This window comes from Saccoglossus kowalevskii, chromosome 7, assembly GCF_978046115.1.
Source record: "Saccoglossus kowalevskii chromosome 7, keSacKowa6.1, whole genome shotgun sequence".
Classification (NCBI taxonomy): domain Eukaryota; kingdom Metazoa; phylum Hemichordata; class Enteropneusta; family Harrimaniidae; genus Saccoglossus; species Saccoglossus kowalevskii.
The window spans coordinates 27,009,122-27,030,584 of NC_140647.1; the positions used below are offsets into that span (position 1 = coordinate 27,009,122).

The window sequence follows — 21,463 nt, forward strand, 5'->3', positions numbered from 1 at the left end:
ACGTATGTTTTATGCGCTTAAAAATTACGTTCCTGTGACAGGATTATCATATGCCCCGGTATGCCAATACCTTAGACCAAGGCCCAAAATATTCACACCCAAATGTATTTCTGTGTGTGGTCGACGTTACTTAGCTGCCAAATCTAAACCGGATATCAAACCTCGGTTTTAACCACACTACTAGTACATGTATATATATATATATATTTTTTTTTTAGCTCAGTGCTATAACCTCCCATGTTGGTTTACGGGCAATCTGATTAAAATAAGATCCTGGTTGGCTTAATTTTTTTTTATTTTTTTTTATATAATTACTATAATTATTATTTATTTTAATTATTTATTATAATTATTATTTATTTTAATTATTTTTTAACGTTACAATTATTTTGCTGCAAGAATGGTTTTGTTCGTGGTTATAGTAAATAATTAAAATAAATAACAATTATAGTAATTATATAAAAAAAAAATTAAGCCAACAAGGATCTTATTTTAATCAGATTGGTTTACGGGAAACAGCATTTAGGCTACACCGATTTAATTTTATGGATGACAAAGACCTATGGGAAAGAGATTGCCTCAAAACATGCAAATTTTGCCATAAATGATCCAACTTGGCGACCACAACACCAAAATACGTGAGCATAAAAGTTCAGAGGTGAAACGGAGGGATTGTTGTAGACTGGTACGCAATTGACGTCGGCCAGGGAGACGTTTACACTGCTATACGTGAGGTCGGTAGCGGCAAGCGAGTTTCGCCCAGACAACTTTGAGAACATATTGTCCAGAGTGGCTGTTCCGCGTTTCATCTGCAATGATGAGAGAAATGGGAGAGGAGTGGAGGTGTATAGTGGCCTAAAAGTCGGTCAGGCGACAAATCAGTTCGGTTGCTTTGTCCGCATTGAAGTCGACAAAACTGCAACGAAAGCAGCAGAAGCTCCACGGGGTGATGTTGGTGTTTGTTTTTTTCAATATCGAGCCTCTTATAATTTGTTACATAGTTGAAGTAGTTCTAGAGCATTTGTGTCTACACTTAGTCTATCTGAAGTGTCACTTTAAAAGCTGTAGTTTGAATGTCAAAGAAGTTAATTTCCAGGTTGCTGTTGACAAATTTATTGTTCAATTTTTTTTTTTTTTTTCAATACAACACAGTAAGTTTTTCTTTATTATTGAGTTGATGTGTATGCCTTTGGCAAAGCTAACATCTGCCTTATCCTCTTGCCTTTTCAAAATCAAAGGTGATGATACCTGTGACAATAATACAGTACGAAATGTGTACATCAGCATGTGCCTCCTACAAATAAAGACTTGTTGTTTTTTTGATACACTGTGGTTAAATTCGTAATAATAGCTCCGTAATCCTGTGGTTTTAGCATCATTTTTTTTTTGCCGAATTTTTTTTTCGCCCTCTCGCATTAGTTTTGGGGTCTTCAGAGGATGTGGCCTTACCTGTATGTTGTTGAAATTCTTTTGTTTTTATGACCACGTGGGGGCGTCATTTAGTTGCGGTCGCCTAGAAAATGTGCTTTTGAAAACCAGGTCATAACGAGATAGTAATTTTGGCTTTGTTGTGTCTGATGAACATAAAAGAAAATCGAATTTATAGTTATATGGGACATTCAATTTTAGATCATTTTGTTTACATCTGGGCAGAAAAGGATTATGGGAAAATACAAGTTTCAAGATGGCGGCTGTTTCCACATGTTATATCAGTGCAGCATGTAATCGTACAGTGCAGTGTGTACATTGGGGTCGTAATGGACTCGTTGCGTATGGAAGCTGTAGGTCTATAGCAATATATGAGGCCAAGGTAAACAGTATACGTAAACATAGCGTAGAAATACACGTAGTATTTAAATTTGTGTCGCGATAAAACCCTGGGATGTAACACCGCATAGCCTAGCTTTTCATCACCATTTAATTCTTAGGGTTACCCATTTAAAATCATGGGGGGGGGGGGGCTGAAAGACTTTGGTTTTCTGTAAATATTTACTTTAATGTTGTCTAACAACATTTCCCCCAATTTCTTCGTTATAATCTCACCAACAGTTCAAATAAGTAGCCCTTATTTATAGTATATCGCAAAGAAATATATATATATATAGTGTAGATAAAGGAGTTGATTATTCCAAAACAAGAGTGTTCAATACTAAGTGTGTAAGCAGATTGGATAAATACGATGATAGAGGAATTAAGTCACATCTACATGAATATTGTGATGTAGAGTTTCAATATTCATGTAGGTGTGTCTTATTTCCTCTATCACTGTATATATATGATATCAAAATTGAATGATGCTTGGATAAATATAGCTAATACATTTTGTGATATTAAAAATATCACATTAATTTTGTATGAAATATGTGATAAATATTAATCAGTGCGTTATATCAACATCGCACTCTTATTTCTTTTCACCACCATTTTCATAAAAATAAAATTCAAGTCAAATTAAAAAACATGTTTACATCTTAAAGGGTGGTGGTCGTCGTGGCGACACATCGTGTTCAAAATGGGATACATTACATTCATTTTATATACATTAACTGATAAAAAAATGTTATTTCTAAGGATGCAATAAAGATATTACTATAGTGACATAAATGAGTGTAAAATACATAATTTGACGACCACCACTCTTTACTTTTAAATTAAGCATACAATTCTGAAATTATCAAGCTATGCACCTAATATCTCTTTAATCTGAAATAAATCTTTTTGGTGTTGGATTTAGACAAGTTTCATTACACCATCTGTGATTGGTCAATCCATAGTCACATGGTGCAATTTTATGATGTTAGACAGGAAGGAAATTGGGCGAAAGAACCTCTTTTTTATTTGAGTGCCCTTCTGATCATTCTTCGCAAGGAAAGTCAGTGGTTCACCCACATTAATAGTCCATCCCAGTATTGCTTTCACGGGTAGTTGGTATAAGCCTACTACATGTAACTTTGAATATATATTCAGTTTTTTGATATATCATAGTATTTCTTACCATTATTGCACTCATTCCTATCATTACCCTTTTTTTTTTTCTAAATAATAAGGATCATTTTAAATGATTGTAGAATAGAATATTTGACTCAAAATAATGTAAGAAATTACATAATTTACAACCAAAAACAAAGTAATACACACTGTCACAGGCAACAATAATAAATAGAACAAAAAAACACATTAAACAATTAGCATATATTTCTAAGATTTTTGTATAATGGAAAAATCCATTTTTGTGAGGTGCCTGTTTTGCAAGTACCAGTATACACTTTTGTCCCCATTGAAATCAATCCATATTTAATCTTGGAAATATAATGTAACATGATTTCACTTATTTTCTGACAGCGAAAAAAGGAAGCTGGGAGCATAGTGTACATGGTGAATGGTCACAAAGGCAGAGTAAACTGTGTCAAGTGGATAAGTTGTCCAACTAGCCATGGCGTGAAAGAAACTGAAATGGTTTCTGGATCTACGGATAATACAGCCATTGTGTGGAAAGGAAATGAACAGCAGGTATTTCACATATTTTGCATACCGGTAGTTAACTTACATACCGGTAGTTAATTTGCATACAGGTAGTTAATTTGCATACATGTAGTTAATTTGCATACAGGTAGTTAATTTGCATACAGGTAGTTAAATTGCATACCTGTAGTTAATTTGCATACATGTAGTTAAATTGCATACCTGTAGTTAATTTGCATACAGGTAGTTAATTTGCATACCTGTAGTTAATTTGCATACAGGTAGTTAATTTGCATACAGGTAGTTAATTTGCATACAGGTAGTTAATTTGCATACAGGTAGTTAAATTGCATACCTGTAGTTAATTTGCATACATGTAGTTAAATTGCATACCTGTAGTTAATTTGCATACATGTAGTTAATTTGCATACAGGTAGTTAATTTGCATACCTGTAGTTAATTTGCATACATGTAGTTAATTTGCATACCTGTAGTTAATTTGCATACAGGTAGTTAATTTGCATACATGTAGTTAATTTGCATACAGGTAGTTCATTTTCGTACCGGTAGTTATTTTGCATATCGGTAGTTAATTTGTATGCTGGTAGTTAATTTGCATACTGATAGTTAATTTGCATACAGGTAGTTAATTTTCGTACCGGTAGTTATTTTGCATATCGGTAGTTAATTTGTATGCTGGTAGTTAATTTGCATACCTGTAGTTAATTTGCATACCTGTAGTTAATTTGCATACAGGTAGTTAATTTGCATACAGGTAGTTAATTTTCGTACCGGTAGTTATTTTGCATATCGGTAGTTAATTTGTATGCTGGTAGTTAATTTGCATACAGGTAGTTAATTTGCATACAGGTAGTTAATTTTCGTACCGGTAGTTATTTTGCATATCGGTAGTTAATTTGTATGCTGGTAGTTAATTTGCATATTGATAGTTAATTTGCATACTGATAGTTAATTTGCATACTGGTAGTTAATTTGCATACTGGTAGTTAATTTGTATGCTGGTAGTTATTTTGCATACTGGTAGTTAATTTGCATACTGATAGTTAATTTGCATGCTGGTAGTATTTTGCATACTGATAGTTAATTTGCATACTGATAGTTAATTTGCATGCCGGTAGTATTTTGCATACTGGTAGTTAATTTGCATACTGATAGTTAATTTGCACACTGGTAGTTAATTTGCATATTGATAGTTAATTTGCATAGGGTAGTTAATTTGCACACTGATAGTTAATTGCATACTGATAGTTAATTTGCATGCCGGTAGTATTTTGCATACTGGTAGTTAATTTGCATACAGATAGTTAATTTGCACACTGGTAGTTAATTTGCATACTGGTAGTTAATTTGCATACTGGTAGTTAATTTGCTTACCGATAGTTATTATGCATATTGGTAGTTATTTTGTATACTGGTAGTTAATTTTCTTATCAGTATTATTACTGTAGTGTGATGTCATTGCATGAACAATTCCGTAGCCAATAATGAATACTATAAACAGCTTTGCATGTCAGTGACTTTTCAATGTTTTGTCTTTACAAATAGCATAAAATCATCAAATAGTTTATAGTATCTTGTTCTAATTTACATCTTTTTATTGTTATGTTTTTTTTTTAATAATCGCTTTATCAATGTTGGATCACATGTTAGATCGCATTGCCTGACTGCTACAGCTTTTGATAAATTTTTTTTACAAAGAGGGAGAAATTAATAATGTGAACGATATAGTGTCTTCCCATGATTCCATGGTGCATTCATGGGTGTAAAAAACATTTTCTTTTACACACAGTATAAGTCGTCACATATACTGAAAGGACACACCAGTGCACTGACATCCATAGATGCTATTTATTTACCAAGTGATGAAGATAAAAAAGTGGAAATTCCACAAACATTCATAGCAACTGCATCAGTTGATTCAACAGTCAAGATATGGCAACGAGAAGCAGGGGGAGCAGATTTTTTGATGACTCAGACTATTAACTTTGGAAGTGGGTTTGCCCTTGATGTGGCCTTGCATATACTACCGGGCACAAAAGGTAAAAATATAATCAAATATTCCTTCATGTATTTACTTTGTACCACATAAGGGGGTTTAACATTGAAAATTTGTTTTAAAAAAAATATTCTACAGGGAAAATTACAGGAAAAAAATATTTATAAAAATTTTGTCTTTCATTTGATTAGAGAAAAGCTAAAATATATAGCAACATCAATGTGAAATTAATCTAGCCCAAAAATGAAGTAAAATTTGTACAACAGTTCTATATCTTCTGGGGCGAAGCTCTGTAACAAGATGTTCCACGTTGCTAAGACGCACACCTCAGTACCACGTATGGGCTCTGTGCGCGCTGCTGTGGAACGCCGCCGGTGATAATTCGAAAAAACAACACAAGTTCAACTTTGAAGTAATCCTGAACAACCAAATTTATATATGTTACACACGTATGTGTCACACGCAACGTAATATTACCGTAATTGGTGTAGTACAGGTGTGATGGTTCAAATACCAAAATGGCAACAGTAACATAAAGACTTCCCTGGCGGCGATGATAACATACGAACACGGAGCCAACAGATGAGGTTTCAACTGGTACTGGTATTATTATACTCTGCAAACATCAAGTACAATAACACGGTAAAACTCCACTACTCCAATAACTAGATACTTAAACTCCAATACAATTCAACGAGATCTCCGATCTGACTCAGTGCTGAACAACTCCCCTATATATACCCACACTGTCTATAAATAGACCATTACATCAGCATACATAATGAGTCTGGAATTTACTATAAATTTCTAGAATGTTCCATTACCTTCTATTGCCTCCTACAGTGTTCTATTACCTATTCAATCATTTTCTTAAAAAAAATCTAGAATATTCCACCCAGACACAGTACGGTTCTAGAACATTCTCAGTGACCCGGAAGTGGTAAATAAGTCGTATGCGACAGTATGGCTAATCTTGTTATACTGTTCAGGGGAGTCCTAACAATCATCCCAAAGTACCGTTTTCTGCGAGTTTTCTGCTTTTATTTTCACTGCGATGGGTCCCAGGCGGTGAAAATGCCTGGATGTCCGCTCCTGAGGATAGTCCCAACATTTTATTAGCTTCATGTTGTAATAACTAGATGTCACGCATAATGTAGAGTGCACATGTACCAAAATGACTTTGCATTTCTCACTCAGAGTCATTGGGACGCATCAAGATGGAATGCTGAACAAAAGTAAAAAATATTGTCATTTTCACATATTTGGTAAAAGGAATTAAAAATATGGGGTCTCTTCACTCAGTTCAGAGATCACCATCCAATAAAATACAGTGAAAATAGAATGTTTTAGAGCATTTTAACATTGGTTTTCATGGCAAGGATATAATATATGAATATCTCACAATTTTGCTCGATGAGAAAGATCTAAAGACTCCTACTATGTACTTTTTGATATCTAGAGGTATTAAAAAATTGACAATATTTTAAAGTGGGTTTTTAAAGAGGAAATGTGTTTTCATATTTTACTATTTTTCTCAAAAAACAGATTTGTAATGAACCACAAACATTCACTTCCTGTATGTAGACAGATTTTGACATGAAATATTGTGCGCTAAAATCTGTGCACAAGTGATTTGAGAGTAGCAATTCTTAAGACTTAAAGCGAACCTAAATGCGGCCTTAATTTATAGTTGTGTATATTCTAAACTGTATTCGAAATAATATTGCAGTGGTTTAATTTTTTTTAATTATAACTGTAGCTTGAATAGGCATTTGAAGTGCTTGCAATTAAACACCATGGAGGCCTTTCATGGAGGGGAATAAATAACGAACGAACATATTTAACATCCGGGTACTTTTCAAAGCTATGGCGTTTTAGTATCTGATCGCATTCGTATACGCCATTATACATAGCCGTTCATGCTGCCAAGCATTGTGTACTATTAGTATAAACTCAACTTTTATATGCACAATGTGCTTTTTATAACTTGGGTTAAGCCTTATGCGTTTGAACCACAGTATTCTGAAAGTGAAAGCCCAATTACATTAAAGTACCGTACTTCCCCGATCGTAAGCCCCTCCCGAGTATGAAGCCCATCCCTATATTTTTACTTGGTATTTTTCGAGTTGAGAGCATTCACGATTATAAGCCCAGAGTGTTTTTACTGGGCGTCGATGATATTCTTTAAAATATGCGTCTAAAAGGTGTGTTTCATTTCATAATAATCGTGATTGGCATGGTAGTTTGGTTCATGCTTTTAGTTTTATGAGAAAACTCGCATTAAATTCAGAGTGCATGGCGAACGTACACAACGTGGTTCGCATTCTTTCTATTCTGTCATTTACTCAGGATGAACCCCGATGTTGCAATTCTGGAGTAATCCATATTTCTTTGAGTAGTAGCTTTCGAAAAGCCAAAAATATGATCGTTAAGTCGTGGTTATTGGGCATGGTTTACTTTGAGACTACCATGAAAGGCCTAGGGTTTGAACGATGAGACATGTTGGTGACCGAGAAAAGTATTTAAATTCTTCCTCCACACTCAGTTTACCCACGATTACTATTATCATCGTTTATATTTCGGAAATTGCGAATCGCCAGTTTTTAGGGAAAAATCATTGTTTTTTCGTTGCAATCAGTGCTACAGATCGCATTTTAACATTGCGATAATTCACTTCCACATTGCATTAAAAAATCATCGTCAATAATCGGAAAATGTCGTCATTACGACACATCATTTTGATTGGTTAATGAAAGACATGACCTGTTATGTCAAAGGAAATTGTTCCAGGTCAAATCGTGCTGAAAAACCTCATGGTGGAAAATTGCTTTGCGTCCAGAGTTTGCGTACGATCGAAAACATACCAAAACGAAGATAATGATAATTGCCTTCGTCCACTGTTTCCTCACAGACCCTACCCATTATTTCACCGTAAATTCAGACGGTATGTAAATCGTATTGTAATAAAATATGTGTGTTTTTTATGAGCATGTTTGTTTCTTCATTGTAAGTGTCGTTCAAATCACTGACGCATTTTTTTTTTTCAAAAATAAGTATTATTTTCCCGAGCCCGGCGTGGTGAACGAATAATTTTTTTGGAAAATATATCGTTGTTTGCAAGATGGTTACAGTGTTTAACCCCAAAACAAAATCATTTTTTCTGAGTTGGTCCTCGAGTACAAGCTCATCCCTTACTTTTCCCTTACATGTTCATGCCTCCGGGCTTATAATCAGGGAAGTACGGTATACTGTGAAGATTCAGATCAGTCCAGTGTGAGTGATGAGAGTATATCGTCGACGATGCCCCTTGTTCGGATGATAGTTTTATTTCAAATTACACGAAAGTCTGTGAACAATCTGCTTGGTGTTCCTGTGACACTTGTCCCATGATTTGCCAGTGCAGCCCTGTGAATACATGGACGAAAATGTTTCCACCACCACCCTACGAAGTCAAGATTGCATACTCCAGCATCCATACTTTGAATAATTTGCACGCCGCACAGTGCAGTACTGGAAACAGCATTTATTAGACAGTTAGACAAAAAACAAAACAAAATGCCTGTCACGATCAATCGCACATCTATAATGTTTGTATGTTGATACGCTTTGTAAATAACATTAACGTAAAAGTCGAAACAACCTAGACTAGAAGTCAATTCACCTGTCCAGCCAACTATGGCTCCCTAAGTTGCTTATATTTAATCAGATACTATTTCGTCATCATGCTTTGTTACCTTACCTGTTTATACCTCATGAGGGCGTATTTTTATGGCAAGATGGAGCAAACGAAAGTCCATCGCAGGTTTATGGTTTCTCATATTTAAATCGTCATAACTCTGAAGATAATCATTTTTTTTAATTTTTTTTTTCAAATTTATAATCAATATACATAACTTGATAAATACAAACACCAAAATAGGCTCTATTTAGTTCCCCTTTAAAAATTAGGTGGTTATACCTTACAGGCTTCATACCATGCTTTCAATACTGCATGTTATTATTAGTAACTGTCATACCAACTCTGTATCCACCTTTATTACTTTTTTCAGTTCCTATTCTATCACTGGGCAGAGATGACTGTAAAATCCATCTCTATGTGTATCAGGATGATCAGTTTACTGAAGTACTTTCTCTTCATGGTCATGAAGATTGGGTCAGAGGAATAGAGTTTGCTGTAGATGGTAAGTATTTAGACCTACTTTCAACAAAATATTATAGCAGTGTAAATTTTCTGAATCCTAACAACCAGAGTCACAGTCAATTTCCCAATGTGCTGTCCTCATTAAAGTCCTTATTAAAATTGGCAAAAATTGCTATTGACAATATTGTAATAAAAGAATTCACCAGTATGTCGGTGTGTCTTGGTGTACAAAAATCGCAATTCTTTCAGCATCTTGTTTCAGATTGCGGTGATTTGCTGCTAGCCTCGTGTTCTCAAGACACTTTTATCCGGATATGGAGAATCTCAATATCTATCAAATCTTCTCAGCCTTTGGTGTTTAATCCAGATACGGAAATAAAACTCAAAGAAAATACATTTATAAGGACTGAAAAAGGTATTGTGGTATTCTAGTTTTTAACATTTAAATCATTATTTTAATCATATACTGTTATTATTTCATATTTGTATAGTAAATGATGTTACAGATATTTTAACATTGGTTGACTATTTTTACCTTTCCACTGCAATTTCTTTTTTTATTAGTACATGTCTGTTCCACTTACATCTGGTGACCATTCTTCAGATTTCAATTAAACAGATGTACATAGATGCTTTGGGATACCACACAGACCTGATTAGAAAATGCATCGAAAATTGCAGTGACGAAAAGTGCTAGCTTTATAAGTGTTAAGAACAACAGTTAATGCTATTAACTCGCTCTGATATAATATGCAATGTAACTACTAGTATTACTAGGCAGAAAGTGTCTCTCGATTGGTCAACTTTTAAAAACATCTAGACTCTATACCTTTATAACTAGTGATGAGTTTCAAGTTTCACCAATAAGCCAAGCCATGATTTCTCTGTGGGTACTAAATACATCAACCACCTTGAAAACACATGAAGAGTGAGGGATAATTTCTTTAATGTCTTTTCTTGAATAATCAAATAAATTTATTTGGTAATTATATTGAAGGTAAAGAATACTGTTATGCAGTATCTCTGGAATCTGTCTTAGCCGGGCATGAACACTGGGTATATGGTGTACACTGGAAACCAACAATTTTAGAAAGTAAGTGGCCTTGTTTTAGTGATCAAGATCATGCAGAATTGACATTATTCTATCATGTTAGTTAATCAATTATTTTTTTTTGGACAGATGGTAAGGTTCACCAACCCATGTGTATTTTATCTGCATCTATGGATAAAACCATGATGCTATGGAAACAGGACGAAGATTCAGGGGTGTGGCTTGATCAGGTTAGTGTGTTATGATTTTTGACCAGGTTTGGAGTGTGCAGTGTGGTTGGACCAGGTAAGTGTTATGTTGTGTGACCAGACCATGTAAGTATGTGGTTTACAATACTGATAGCTGATTGACTGTGCAGCACATTGTGAAACACCACACAAATTATTATAACCAATCCAGTTGTCTTAGTTGGATATAAATATGTTACATTCTACATATAAAATTGGAAAGCGCTGTATTTAAAACCTTGTATGGTGATGACAGTCTTAAAGTCAAAATAGAGTTAATCGTTCACGCCAGTCACAATAACATTGTATTCTTGTTATCAACTTTGAAAATACATAAATTGTTCCAGGAAAAATTGAAATGTTCCAAAAATGATACCTGAATTAGAATAATTACAGTTGTCCATGACAATAATTAAGCTAACAAATATATACTTTTAATGTAGCTGAGAGTTGGTGAGGTTGGTGGTAATACATTGGGTTTATATGGTTGCCAATTCAGTCATGATGGTTCTGCAATTCTAGGCCATGGATATCAAGGAGCATTTCATCTCTGGCAATGCGTACAACAAAAAGATTCTAAGGTAAGATATCATCACCAACATTTCACCACTTTGTCAGACAAAAAAGATAACAGCTTTCTCACGTTAATACTTTTTTGTATCTACCTTTACCTTAAATGACTTATTTGCTGTAAAATTATGATTGATATGGACACTACATTATTTTTTCTTTCTAGTTCTCACATATTCTCTGTTGTCATTTACAACCATGTATTTTAGGATGTTAGGTGGTTTCCAGGGGTTACAGTCGGCGGCCATTTTGGACCTGTACAAGACATTGCATGGGACCCACAAGGAGGTGAATATTTAATGAGTTGCAGCTTAGATCAGACAACGCGATTACATGGAGCATGGAAACGACAGGGTTATAAGGTAATTTATGTTTACATTCACCAAGTCACATGTGATTGATTTGTATTCATTGCTACATGTATATATGGAACAAATTGAACAAACGTTAGACAGAGTACCGTAAAAACATTTGAAATTCTTTTAATTTTTGAAGTGTCATCATTTCTTTAGAATTGTGTCATCTTAGTTCACTGAATTTATTTGTATTTATCGCATAACCATGGAACATATCATTTACAGTAGTGATGTTTAGTGTGAAATATTACTGATAATTCACCCTAAACGTTTAAAAAGTTTACATCATTTATTCATGGAGCTGATTGATACGAGTGACATCATGGTCTAATATTATCCACAATCTGAAACTCGTAACATCACCAGTATCATATATATCATGCAAATTATGTGTGATCAAGTCATGTGATGTATTTGATGTTACTTCATCTGCAATTTGATTGGTTAATGCACACAATTTGAGACAATTTGTGATGTCATCAACTGACCATCTTATAAGATCGTCAAAAAATACATGGCTTGTTTGCCAGTTGGACAAATTATTTTTGTCATAACTAATTTGATATGCAAGTACTTTGGATGGTTCTTTCTCAGAATTGTTCATTTCATGTCAAAATCCCAAATTTTCTATTTTTTGTGAATATTTTTGTAATTTTTGGTAAAAAGTGATATTTTCGACTTCCTGTTAAAAACTGCAAATCTGATTGCTTTGATACCACACATATAGGTACTACATGTGGACCTTTCTCAGATTTGTTCATTTTTTGATGATATCTTTAATTATCTAATTTTTATGAATATTTTTGTCATTTTTGGTAAAACGTGATATTTTCAAATTCTTGTTGAAAACAGCAAGTCCGATTGCTTTGATACTATACATATTGTTCATTTTCTAATGATATCTTCAGTTCTTTAATTGAAATGTGCCTTGCTAACAGCGAACAGGCTGCTCGTTTGAAATATTGTTAATTGGAATGTTTCGGCTATATGCTGATAGTTTCAAACATTTGCCGAAAAGCATTTTTAAATTAATTTTATAAAGTCTAATTTGTGACTATTGCAGACATCCTGGCATGAGATAGCAAGACCACAAGTACATGGGTATGACATGCAGTGTATAGCAATGATGAGTCGATACAGAATGGTGTCGGGGGCAGATGAAAAGGTAATATTTTAAAGCAACAAACTTCTTCCATTTTTATTTTTAATAAAACATATCCTGTGTCATTGATGCAAATTTGTAATGGTCCTCACCGAAATAGTGTCTATGCTTTATACCGCCATTGTACATTAAATCACTTGCAAGTGAAAAAATATGGCCACATGGTTGCGTCTGGGTCTCCAGGGGGTGTAGTCTATTAAAATCCACATTAACATTAGACTGTGGGAAAAATATTAAATGCTTAACCAGCTTTGAGGCTAAGTCTCTTCCCTGTCAGCCTCTCATTGGTGTTTTTATAAGCATGATAGTGTGCATATCTAATCTGCATACATTATCCATACCAGAAATTTGAAAATCATTTATTTGCACATGTATGTAACCTGGTAGTATTTTGTTGTTTTCACTGATTGACATTGATTGAAGTGATTGACATTTCAACACACGGTACAGAGCACTTGTAGGATAGTTAATTTTCCAGTATTGTCAGATTCAATGTGGTCATATGGAATAAAGTTTTGTCATCAAAGTCATTCAAATATAAATATGTTCGCAACTATTTCACGGATCCTAACATACAATGATGTAATACATATTAGTTAACTTTATTTTGTACTCATGATTAACCCATGTCTTTATTTATTACGTATGAAAAGTCAAAGTTATTAACAATAAGCTCATTTCAAGTTTTGTTTTCCATTTTGAATACTCCATAATGTTTGGGGTCACAGGGTCAGATGATAAAGTTTAACATATTATTTGAAATAACTACTTACAGCAATGTCTTACTGACATCAGATGTCTGACAGGGGCTATTTCATCTCCAGTGAAATTTGATTTTCTCTTTTTATACTTCTCACACAGGTTGTGAGGATTTTCAGTGCACCCAAAAACTTCATAGATAATTTTGGTAAAATCTGTGAAGTGGACGTCACAAAAGATTTGCAGAACACGGTTAGTTTGCATCATTCTGAAAAGATGTTTGTAAATAGCTTGGAACGCCATAATTGACATGAATTTTACATGTTTTATAAATCACATTGAACCCACATTTATGACATGACTGTCAACATTGTGAACCATATTGTAAGTTTATCCAAGTTTTTCAAATATTTGAATCAATCTGATCTGCAGCCAAAGAAAAGTTACATAACATTTGGTTCAAAATGCAGGAAGAAATTATTGACAAATATATAAAAAGAGGCAAATTTTGCCTATACATTGGCTGGAAAGATTAAGGCATTTTTGAAGTAAAAATACGAATGTGAACAAAATTACTAGACCTTTAACTATATGTTGTAAATTCTTTTTTTCAAGTTTATTTTTTTCTACTACACTTATTCAACAAATTTAAATTCTTTACAATAAAAAGATGAATTAATGTTATGCACCAACCAGACTGTGTAGCCCATCATGCAATGGGGCAATCCCAGTGATTTACAGATGTCTCTTAAAATAATATGACAGCTGTATAATAATGAATATATGATTATTTCTGATCATCAGGCTGATGAGAGTGTACCGGAAGGTGCCAGTGTACCAGCATTGGGATTGTCAAATAAAGCAGTATACGATGGAGACCTGGTACAACCAGTTAACGAAATCCATCCAAATGAACAATATCCAGAACTGTACTTTCATTCGCTGAACATGACAGGTAATACCAGAATGAAAAGATTTCTCAGTAGTGACAAAAAATTCACTCTTGATGTATTTTTGTTCTTTATTTGTGTGTCAGTTATTGATGTCGGCTTCGGTGTTTATTTGCATTCTTTTCTGTGTGTGGCGTGCGTGAGTGCGTGCATGCATGTGTGAGAGTACAATGAGATCTCGCACTGAAATTTGACAACATAAATCTTATCCTCGTGTGTAAATTTGCGAAATATAATTTGTTATTATGTCTTCAGAGCCACCGACAGAGGAACATTTATTACAGAATTCGTTGTGGCCGGAAATCCAAAAACTGTATGGCCATGGTTATGAGATATTCAGTATTGCAGCGCACCCACATGGACATGTGCTAGCCTCAGCTTGTAAGGTCAGTATCACAATATATGGTATGTTTTAAAATTATGGAGTTTAAAAAGCTAATAATGATTCAAATATACCGTAGATGAATTTGTACATGGGAGAAGTTCAAGTGCACTTGTATTTTACTAGGCTGCTAAACCTGAACATGCTGCCATCATATTATGGGATGCCAGGACGTGGAGGCAGATGGTGTCACTAATGGCCCATTCTTTGACAGTCACACAACTAGCGTTTTCACATAATGGCAAATATTTACTGGCTGTATCAAGAGACAGGACCTGGTCTCTTTTCAGGGAAAGAACGACTGACCAGTCAGAAGCAGGTATGCTAATTATTTTCGATAAACTAGCAACATTATGGCACCCATAAAATGCTTACACTAAAATAAAGAAACATAGTAAGACTGTGAAATAGAGTATTACATTGTCTTTGCCGACTATGCAAACATTTTTTTACTACTGTAAAATCCCTAATATTATTATTTTACGAAAATTTAGCTAACATTTTTTGCTACTGGTATTCCTGATTCCCAAATTCCCAACAGAGGCAAGCTAGTTCATTTTGCATGTACTGTTACACTGCTTTTTTTGAACATTCATAATCTGTCCTACCATCTAGTATCTTGACCCAGGTCACTATGTGTGCAGCACACGCAAGATAAACACAATTTCGGAATCAGGAATGCAAGATGTAGCTGATCACGGTTACCAGTGATACATTTCTTAATGTGTTCACACAGATCCTCTGTACCAGATTATTGCGTACACAGACAAGAAGACTTCCATACATAGTAGGATTATATGGTCATGTAGTTGGTCACATGATGACAAGTATTTCGCAACTGCATCAAGAGATAAAAAGGTAAATAAGTGTTCAGTGAGTCAGTCAAGTGTGAGCAGGTGTGCAATGTGCCTGTCTGGTGTAATCCGATGTGCAATGTGCCTGTCTTGTGTAATCCGATGTGCAATGTGCCAGTCTGGTGTAATCCGATGTGCAATGTGCCTGTCTTGTGTAATCCGATGTGCAATGTGCCTGTCTGGTGTAATCCGATGTGCAATGTGCCAGTCATGTGTAATCCGATGTGCAATGTGCCAGTCTTGTGTAATCCGATGTGCAATGTGCCTGTCTTGTGTAATCCGATGTGCAATGTGCCAGTCTTGTGTAATCCGATGTGCAATGTGCCTGTCTTGTGTAATCCGATGTGCAATGTGCCAGTCTTGTGTAATCCGATGTGCAATGTGCCTGTCTGGTGTAATCCGATGTGCAATGTGCCTGTCTTGTGTAATCCGATGTGCAATGTGCCTGTCTTGTGTAATCCGATGTGCAATGTGCCTGTCTTGTGTAATCCGATGTGCAATGTGCCAGTCTTGTGTAATCCGATGTGCAATGTGCCAGTCTTGTGTAATCCGATGTGCAATGTGCCAGTCTTGTGTAATCCGATGTGCAATGTGCCTGTCTTGTGTAATCCGATGTGCAATGTGCCTGTCTTGTGTAATCAGTTGTGCAATGTGCCTGTCTTGTGTAATCCGATGTGCAATGTGCCTGTCTTGTGTAATCCGATGTGCAATGTGCCTGTCTTGTGTAATCCGATGTGCAATGTGCCTGTCTTTTGTAATTCGATGTGCAATGTGCCTGTCTTGTGTAATCCAATGTGCAATGTGCCTGTCTTGTGTAATCCGATGTGCAATGTGCCTGTCTTGTGTAATCCGATGTGCAATGTGCCTTCTTATGTAATCCGATGTGCAATGTGCCAGTCTGGTGTAATCCGATGTGCAATGTGCCTGTCTTGTGTAATCCGATGTGCAATGTGTCAGTCTGGTGTAATCAGGTGTTCACTGTGTCTGTCTGGTGTAATCTGGTGTGCAATGTGTCAGTCTGGTGTAAACAATTGTTCAATGTGCCAATCTTGTGTAATCCGATGTGCAATGTGCCAGTCTTGTGTAATCCGATGTGCAATGTGCCAGTCTGGTGTAATCCGATGTGCAATGTGCCTGTCTTGTGTAATCCGATGTGCAATGTGCCTGTCTTGTGTAATCCGATGTACAATGTGCCTGTCTTTTGTAATCCGATGTGCAATGTGCCTGTCTTTTGTAATCCGATGTGCAATGTGCCTGTCTTGTGTAATCCGATGTGCAATGTGCCTGTCTTGTGTAATCCGATGTGCAATGTGCCTGCCTTGTGTAATCCGATGTGCAATGTGCCTGTCTTGTGTAATCCGATGTGCAATGTGCCTGTCTTGTGTAATCCGATGTGCAATGTGCCTGTCTTGTGTAACCCAATGTGCAATGTGCCTGTCTTGTGTAATCCGATGTGCAATGTGCCAGTCTTGTGTAATCCGATGTGCAATGTGCCTGTCTTGTGTAATCCGATGTGAAATGTGCCTGTCTTGTGTAATCCGATGTGCAATGTGCCAGTCTGGTGTAATCTGATGTGCAATGTGCCAGTCTTGTGTAATCCGATGTGCAATGTGCCTGTCTTGTGTAATCCGATGTGCAATGTGCCTGTCTTGTGTAATCCGATGTGCAATGTGCCTGTCTTGTGTAATCCGATGTGCAATGTGCCTGCCTTGTGTACTTGTTTGACGATCAGATACAAAATTAATGTCATCATTTGTGTAATCCGATGTGCAATGTGCCTGTCTTGTGTAATCCGATGTGCAATGTGCCTGTCTTGTGTAATCCGATGTGCAATGTGCCTGTCTTGTAATTTTTTTTTTCAGATTGGATTCAAAATGGCTGACTGGCGGCCATTTTGTTTTTATGATTGGGATTCTAGAGCTATATCTCTTAAATGCTTTGACTGATTATCTTCAAATTTTATATATTCGTTACACATCATGTTATATATATATATATATATGTATTCAAAATGGCTGATTTTGAATGCTGTTCCAGAGCAATATCTCTCAATATAGACAAGTACTTGTTTGACGATCAGATACAAAATTAATGTCATCATTTGTGTAATCCGATGTGCAATGTGCCTGTCTTGTGTAATCCGATGTGCAATGTGCCTGTCTTGTGTAATCCGATGTGCAATGTGCCTGTCTTGTGTAATCCGATGTGCAATGTGCCTGTCTTGTGTAATCCGATGTGCAATGTGCCTGTCTTGTGTAATCCGATGTGCAATGTGCCAGTCTTGTGTAATCCGATGTGCAATGTGCCTGTCTTGTGTAATCCGATGTGCAATGTGCCTGTCTTGTGTAATCCGATGTACAATGTGCCTGTCTGGTGTAATCTGATGTGCAATGTGCCTGTCTTGTGTAATCCGATGTGCAATGTGCCTGTCTGGTGTAATCTGATGTGCAATGTGCCAGTCTGGTGTAATCTGATGTGCAATGTGCCTGTCTGGTGTAATCTGATGTGCAATGTGCCAGTCTGGTGTAATCCGATGTGCAATGTGCCTGTCTTGTGTAATCCGATGTGCAATGTGCCTGTCTGGTGTAATCTGATGTGCAATGTGCCTGTCTTGTGTAATCCAATGTGCCTGTCTGGTGTAATCTGATGTGCAATGTGCCTGTCTTGTGTAATCCAATGTGCCTGTCTGGTGTAATCTGATGTGCAATGTGCCAGTCTGGTGTAATCTGATGTGCAATGTGCCTGTCTGGTGTAATCCGATGTGCAATGTGCCTGTCTTGTGTAATCCGATGTGCAATGTGCCTGTCTGGTGTAATCTGATGTGCAATGTGCCTGTCTTGTGTAATCCGATGTGCAATGTGCCATTCTGGTGTAATCCGATGTGCAATGTGCCAGTCTGGTGTAATCTGATGTGTAATGTGCCTGTCTGGTGTAATCTGATATGCAATGTGCCAGTCTGGTGTAATCCGATGTGCAATGTGCCAGTCTGGTGTAATCCGATGTGCAATGTGCCAGTCTGGTGTAAGCAATTGTTCAATGTATCAGGTGAGCGGGGTTCAATGTGTCATTACCATGTGTTTAAGTCATTTGTTAAAGTGTTTTTTTACAAGAAAGGCAAATTGTAAATTTTACTCTGATCAATTCCTTTGCTCAGGTTATCGTTTGGGGAGAAAAAGAAAATGATGGAAGTAATCCTGCTTCTAGTTGTCTAGGTAACTACAAACCATGTTCATCACCGCTGGATGTTGGAGAAGCTGCAACTGCTATTGACTTTGCACCAATCACAGTACAGATTGATAGGTAAGATTTCCCATCTTGTCTGAGTTGTAATATTGTAACACCAGTCTCAAGAATTTGTTTCTGACATGTGCAGTCTTGTGCATTTGTTTCAGAAGTTCGTTGTGAGATATTCTGTGGTAAATACTTGTTTTTGATATGTTATCAAGGTGTTTCCTATCATTACAAGTCTGTTTTGTTTTCAGTGATTATTAGTCCCCGTTCGGACACAGTCCGAAAACAGGGACTTGTGTTTTAACCTCTGTGTGTGTGTGTGTGTCTGTGCATGCATCCGGATCTGTATCTTAGAAATGCCTGGACCAATCACAATCAAACTTTCCAAGATACATCATACATGATATTATACATATGCACGTCAATTTGTTTCATGATCTGATTCAAGATGGCCGAATGGTGGCCATTTTTCGGCTGTTTACAGATGGATTTTGTTCAAAATTGGTATATACGTTAGACACTATAGGACCTTGATGCACATCATTTTGTTTTACAATCTGATTCAAGATGGCCGAATGGCGGCCATTTTTGTGCTAAAAAAATCATAAAAATCAAGCATTTCTCGGCTGTTTACAGATGGATTTTGTTCATAATTGGTGTATACATTAGACATTATGGGACCTTGATGCAAATAATTTTGTTTTTCAGATTAGATTCAAAATGGCCGACTGGCGGCCATTTTGTTTTAATGAATGTGGTTCTCGTGCCATATGTCTGACTTGCTTTCACTGATTATGTTCAAATTTTAAATATTCATTATACATCATGTCATAGACAGATATATTGGTTTGATGATCCTATTCAAAATAGCTGAATGGTGGCCATTTTTGTGCTAAAAAAATCATCAAATATCAAGCATTTCTGGCATTTATAGATAGATTTCATTCAAACTTGGTACATACATTAAATATTACGGGTTCCTGATGCACATCATTTTATTTGTCAGATCAGATTCAAAATGGCTGTCTGGCGGCCATTTTGTTTTAATGAATGGGTTTCCAGACCCATATGTCTGACTTGTTTTGACTGATTATGTTCAAATTTTTAATATTCATTATACATCATGTCCTAGATATACGAATATATTGGTTTGACGATCCTTTTCAAAGTGGCCAAATGGTGGCTATTTTTGTGCTAAAAAAATCCTCAAATATCAAGCATTTCTTGCATTTATGGATGGATTTTGTTCAAACGTATAACATACATTAGACATTACAGGTTCCTGATGCGCGTAATTTTTTTTTTCAGATTGGATTCAAAATGGCTGACTGGCGGCCATTTTGTTTTTATGATTGGGATTCTAGAGCTATATCTCTTAAATGCTTTGACTGATTATCTTCAAATTTTATATATTCGTTACACATCATGTTATATATATATATATATATGTATTCAAAATGGCTGATTTTGAATGCTGTTCCAGAGCAATATCTCTCAATATAGACAAGTACTTGTTTGACGATCAGATACAAAATTAATGTCATCATTTGTCAATGATGTTAAAAATCATATTTCTGACATAGTTATATTCCAGCTATATTACTATAAACAAAACTATATATCTTAAATTTGATAACTAACGGACTGTGCCATGCATGGCTTGTTTTTTTTAGTAAATGTGTTTTTCTTTGTTGCAGATATTTACTTGGTGTTGGCTGTGAATCTGGTGCAATTATGTTATATACGTGGAAACCAACCGAATCTAGTCAATGGATCAAATGTTGTGTTCTTGACGCAATGTATCCTTTTAGTGTAAAAGTTATTGCTACTCGCTGGGGATGCGTTAGTCAACCATCTCAAAACTAGTCTGTAGTCTTAATTTGAGGCATGGTTTGTAGTCTGTCCTAATTCTTCATTTTTCACAAACCTCTCATGGATTCATATTTCATTCTAATTTAGTTTCCTAATTTTCAGATATTTCCTTAAGTTTACTACTCAGTATGTCGCACACCCTGACTGTAAAGAGACTCAAATGGAGACCAATTCAGAGTGATGACAACTTGCAACTTGCCAGCTGTAGTACAGATTGTAGTGTTAGAATATTTAATGTGGATATGAATAAACTTTGAAAATACCTTAAATAAACCAATGTTTTTATCATTACTGGACGGTAAAAAACCAGTGGTACAGAATTGAGTTTTGGAAGTTATCTTTAAATATCATAAACCTCTTTGTGAGTGAGAGTCAATTTTGTGAGAGATTTTGTTTAAATTTATTGAAAATCATGAAATTTCTCATAGGTCATAGGTCATACAATACAATGTTTCAGTGGCTTTTGCCTTAGCGCCCAGTGTTCACAGC

At 35.7% G+C, this 21,463-nt stretch overlaps 1 protein-coding gene across 1 annotated transcript; it reads left to right on the forward strand.

Moving 5' to 3' along the window:
- The first annotated feature begins 1,682 nt into the window (after positions 1 to 1,682).
- LOC102800647 (elongator complex protein 2-like) lies at positions 1,683 to 21,247 on the forward strand. Its single transcript, XM_085501724.1, has 18 exons — positions 1,683 to 1,810; positions 3,343 to 3,510; positions 5,273 to 5,522; positions 9,529 to 9,660; positions 9,883 to 10,035; positions 10,618 to 10,713; positions 10,801 to 10,901; positions 11,342 to 11,479; positions 11,678 to 11,830; positions 12,888 to 12,989; positions 13,848 to 13,937; positions 14,490 to 14,640; positions 14,891 to 15,021; positions 15,144 to 15,336; positions 15,754 to 15,875; positions 19,026 to 19,171; positions 20,800 to 20,901; positions 21,102 to 21,247. The coding sequence occupies exons 1-18, from the start codon at positions 1,685 to 1,687 to the stop codon at positions 21,229 to 21,231; spliced, it is 2,484 nt and encodes an 827-aa protein (XP_085357850.1). The 5' UTR covers positions 1,683 to 1,684; the 3' UTR covers positions 21,232 to 21,247.
- Positions 21,248 to 21,463: the final 216 nt, after the last annotated feature.

Excerpts from the sequence above, each read along its gene's own strand:
- LOC102800647 (XM_085501724.1), top strand. The coding sequence starts at position 1,685 with ATGGCGGCTGTTTCCACATGTTATATCAGTGCAGCATGTAATCGTACA. Across the intron at positions 13,938-14,489 it reads CAAAAGATTTGCAGAACACG|GCTGATGAGAGTGTACCGGA; the intron begins GTTAGTTTGCAT and ends TCTGATCATCAG. Across the intron at positions 20,902-21,101 it reads TGTTGTGTTCTTGACGCAAT|TATGTCGCACACCCTGACTG; the intron begins GTATCCTTTTAG and ends TTTACTACTCAG.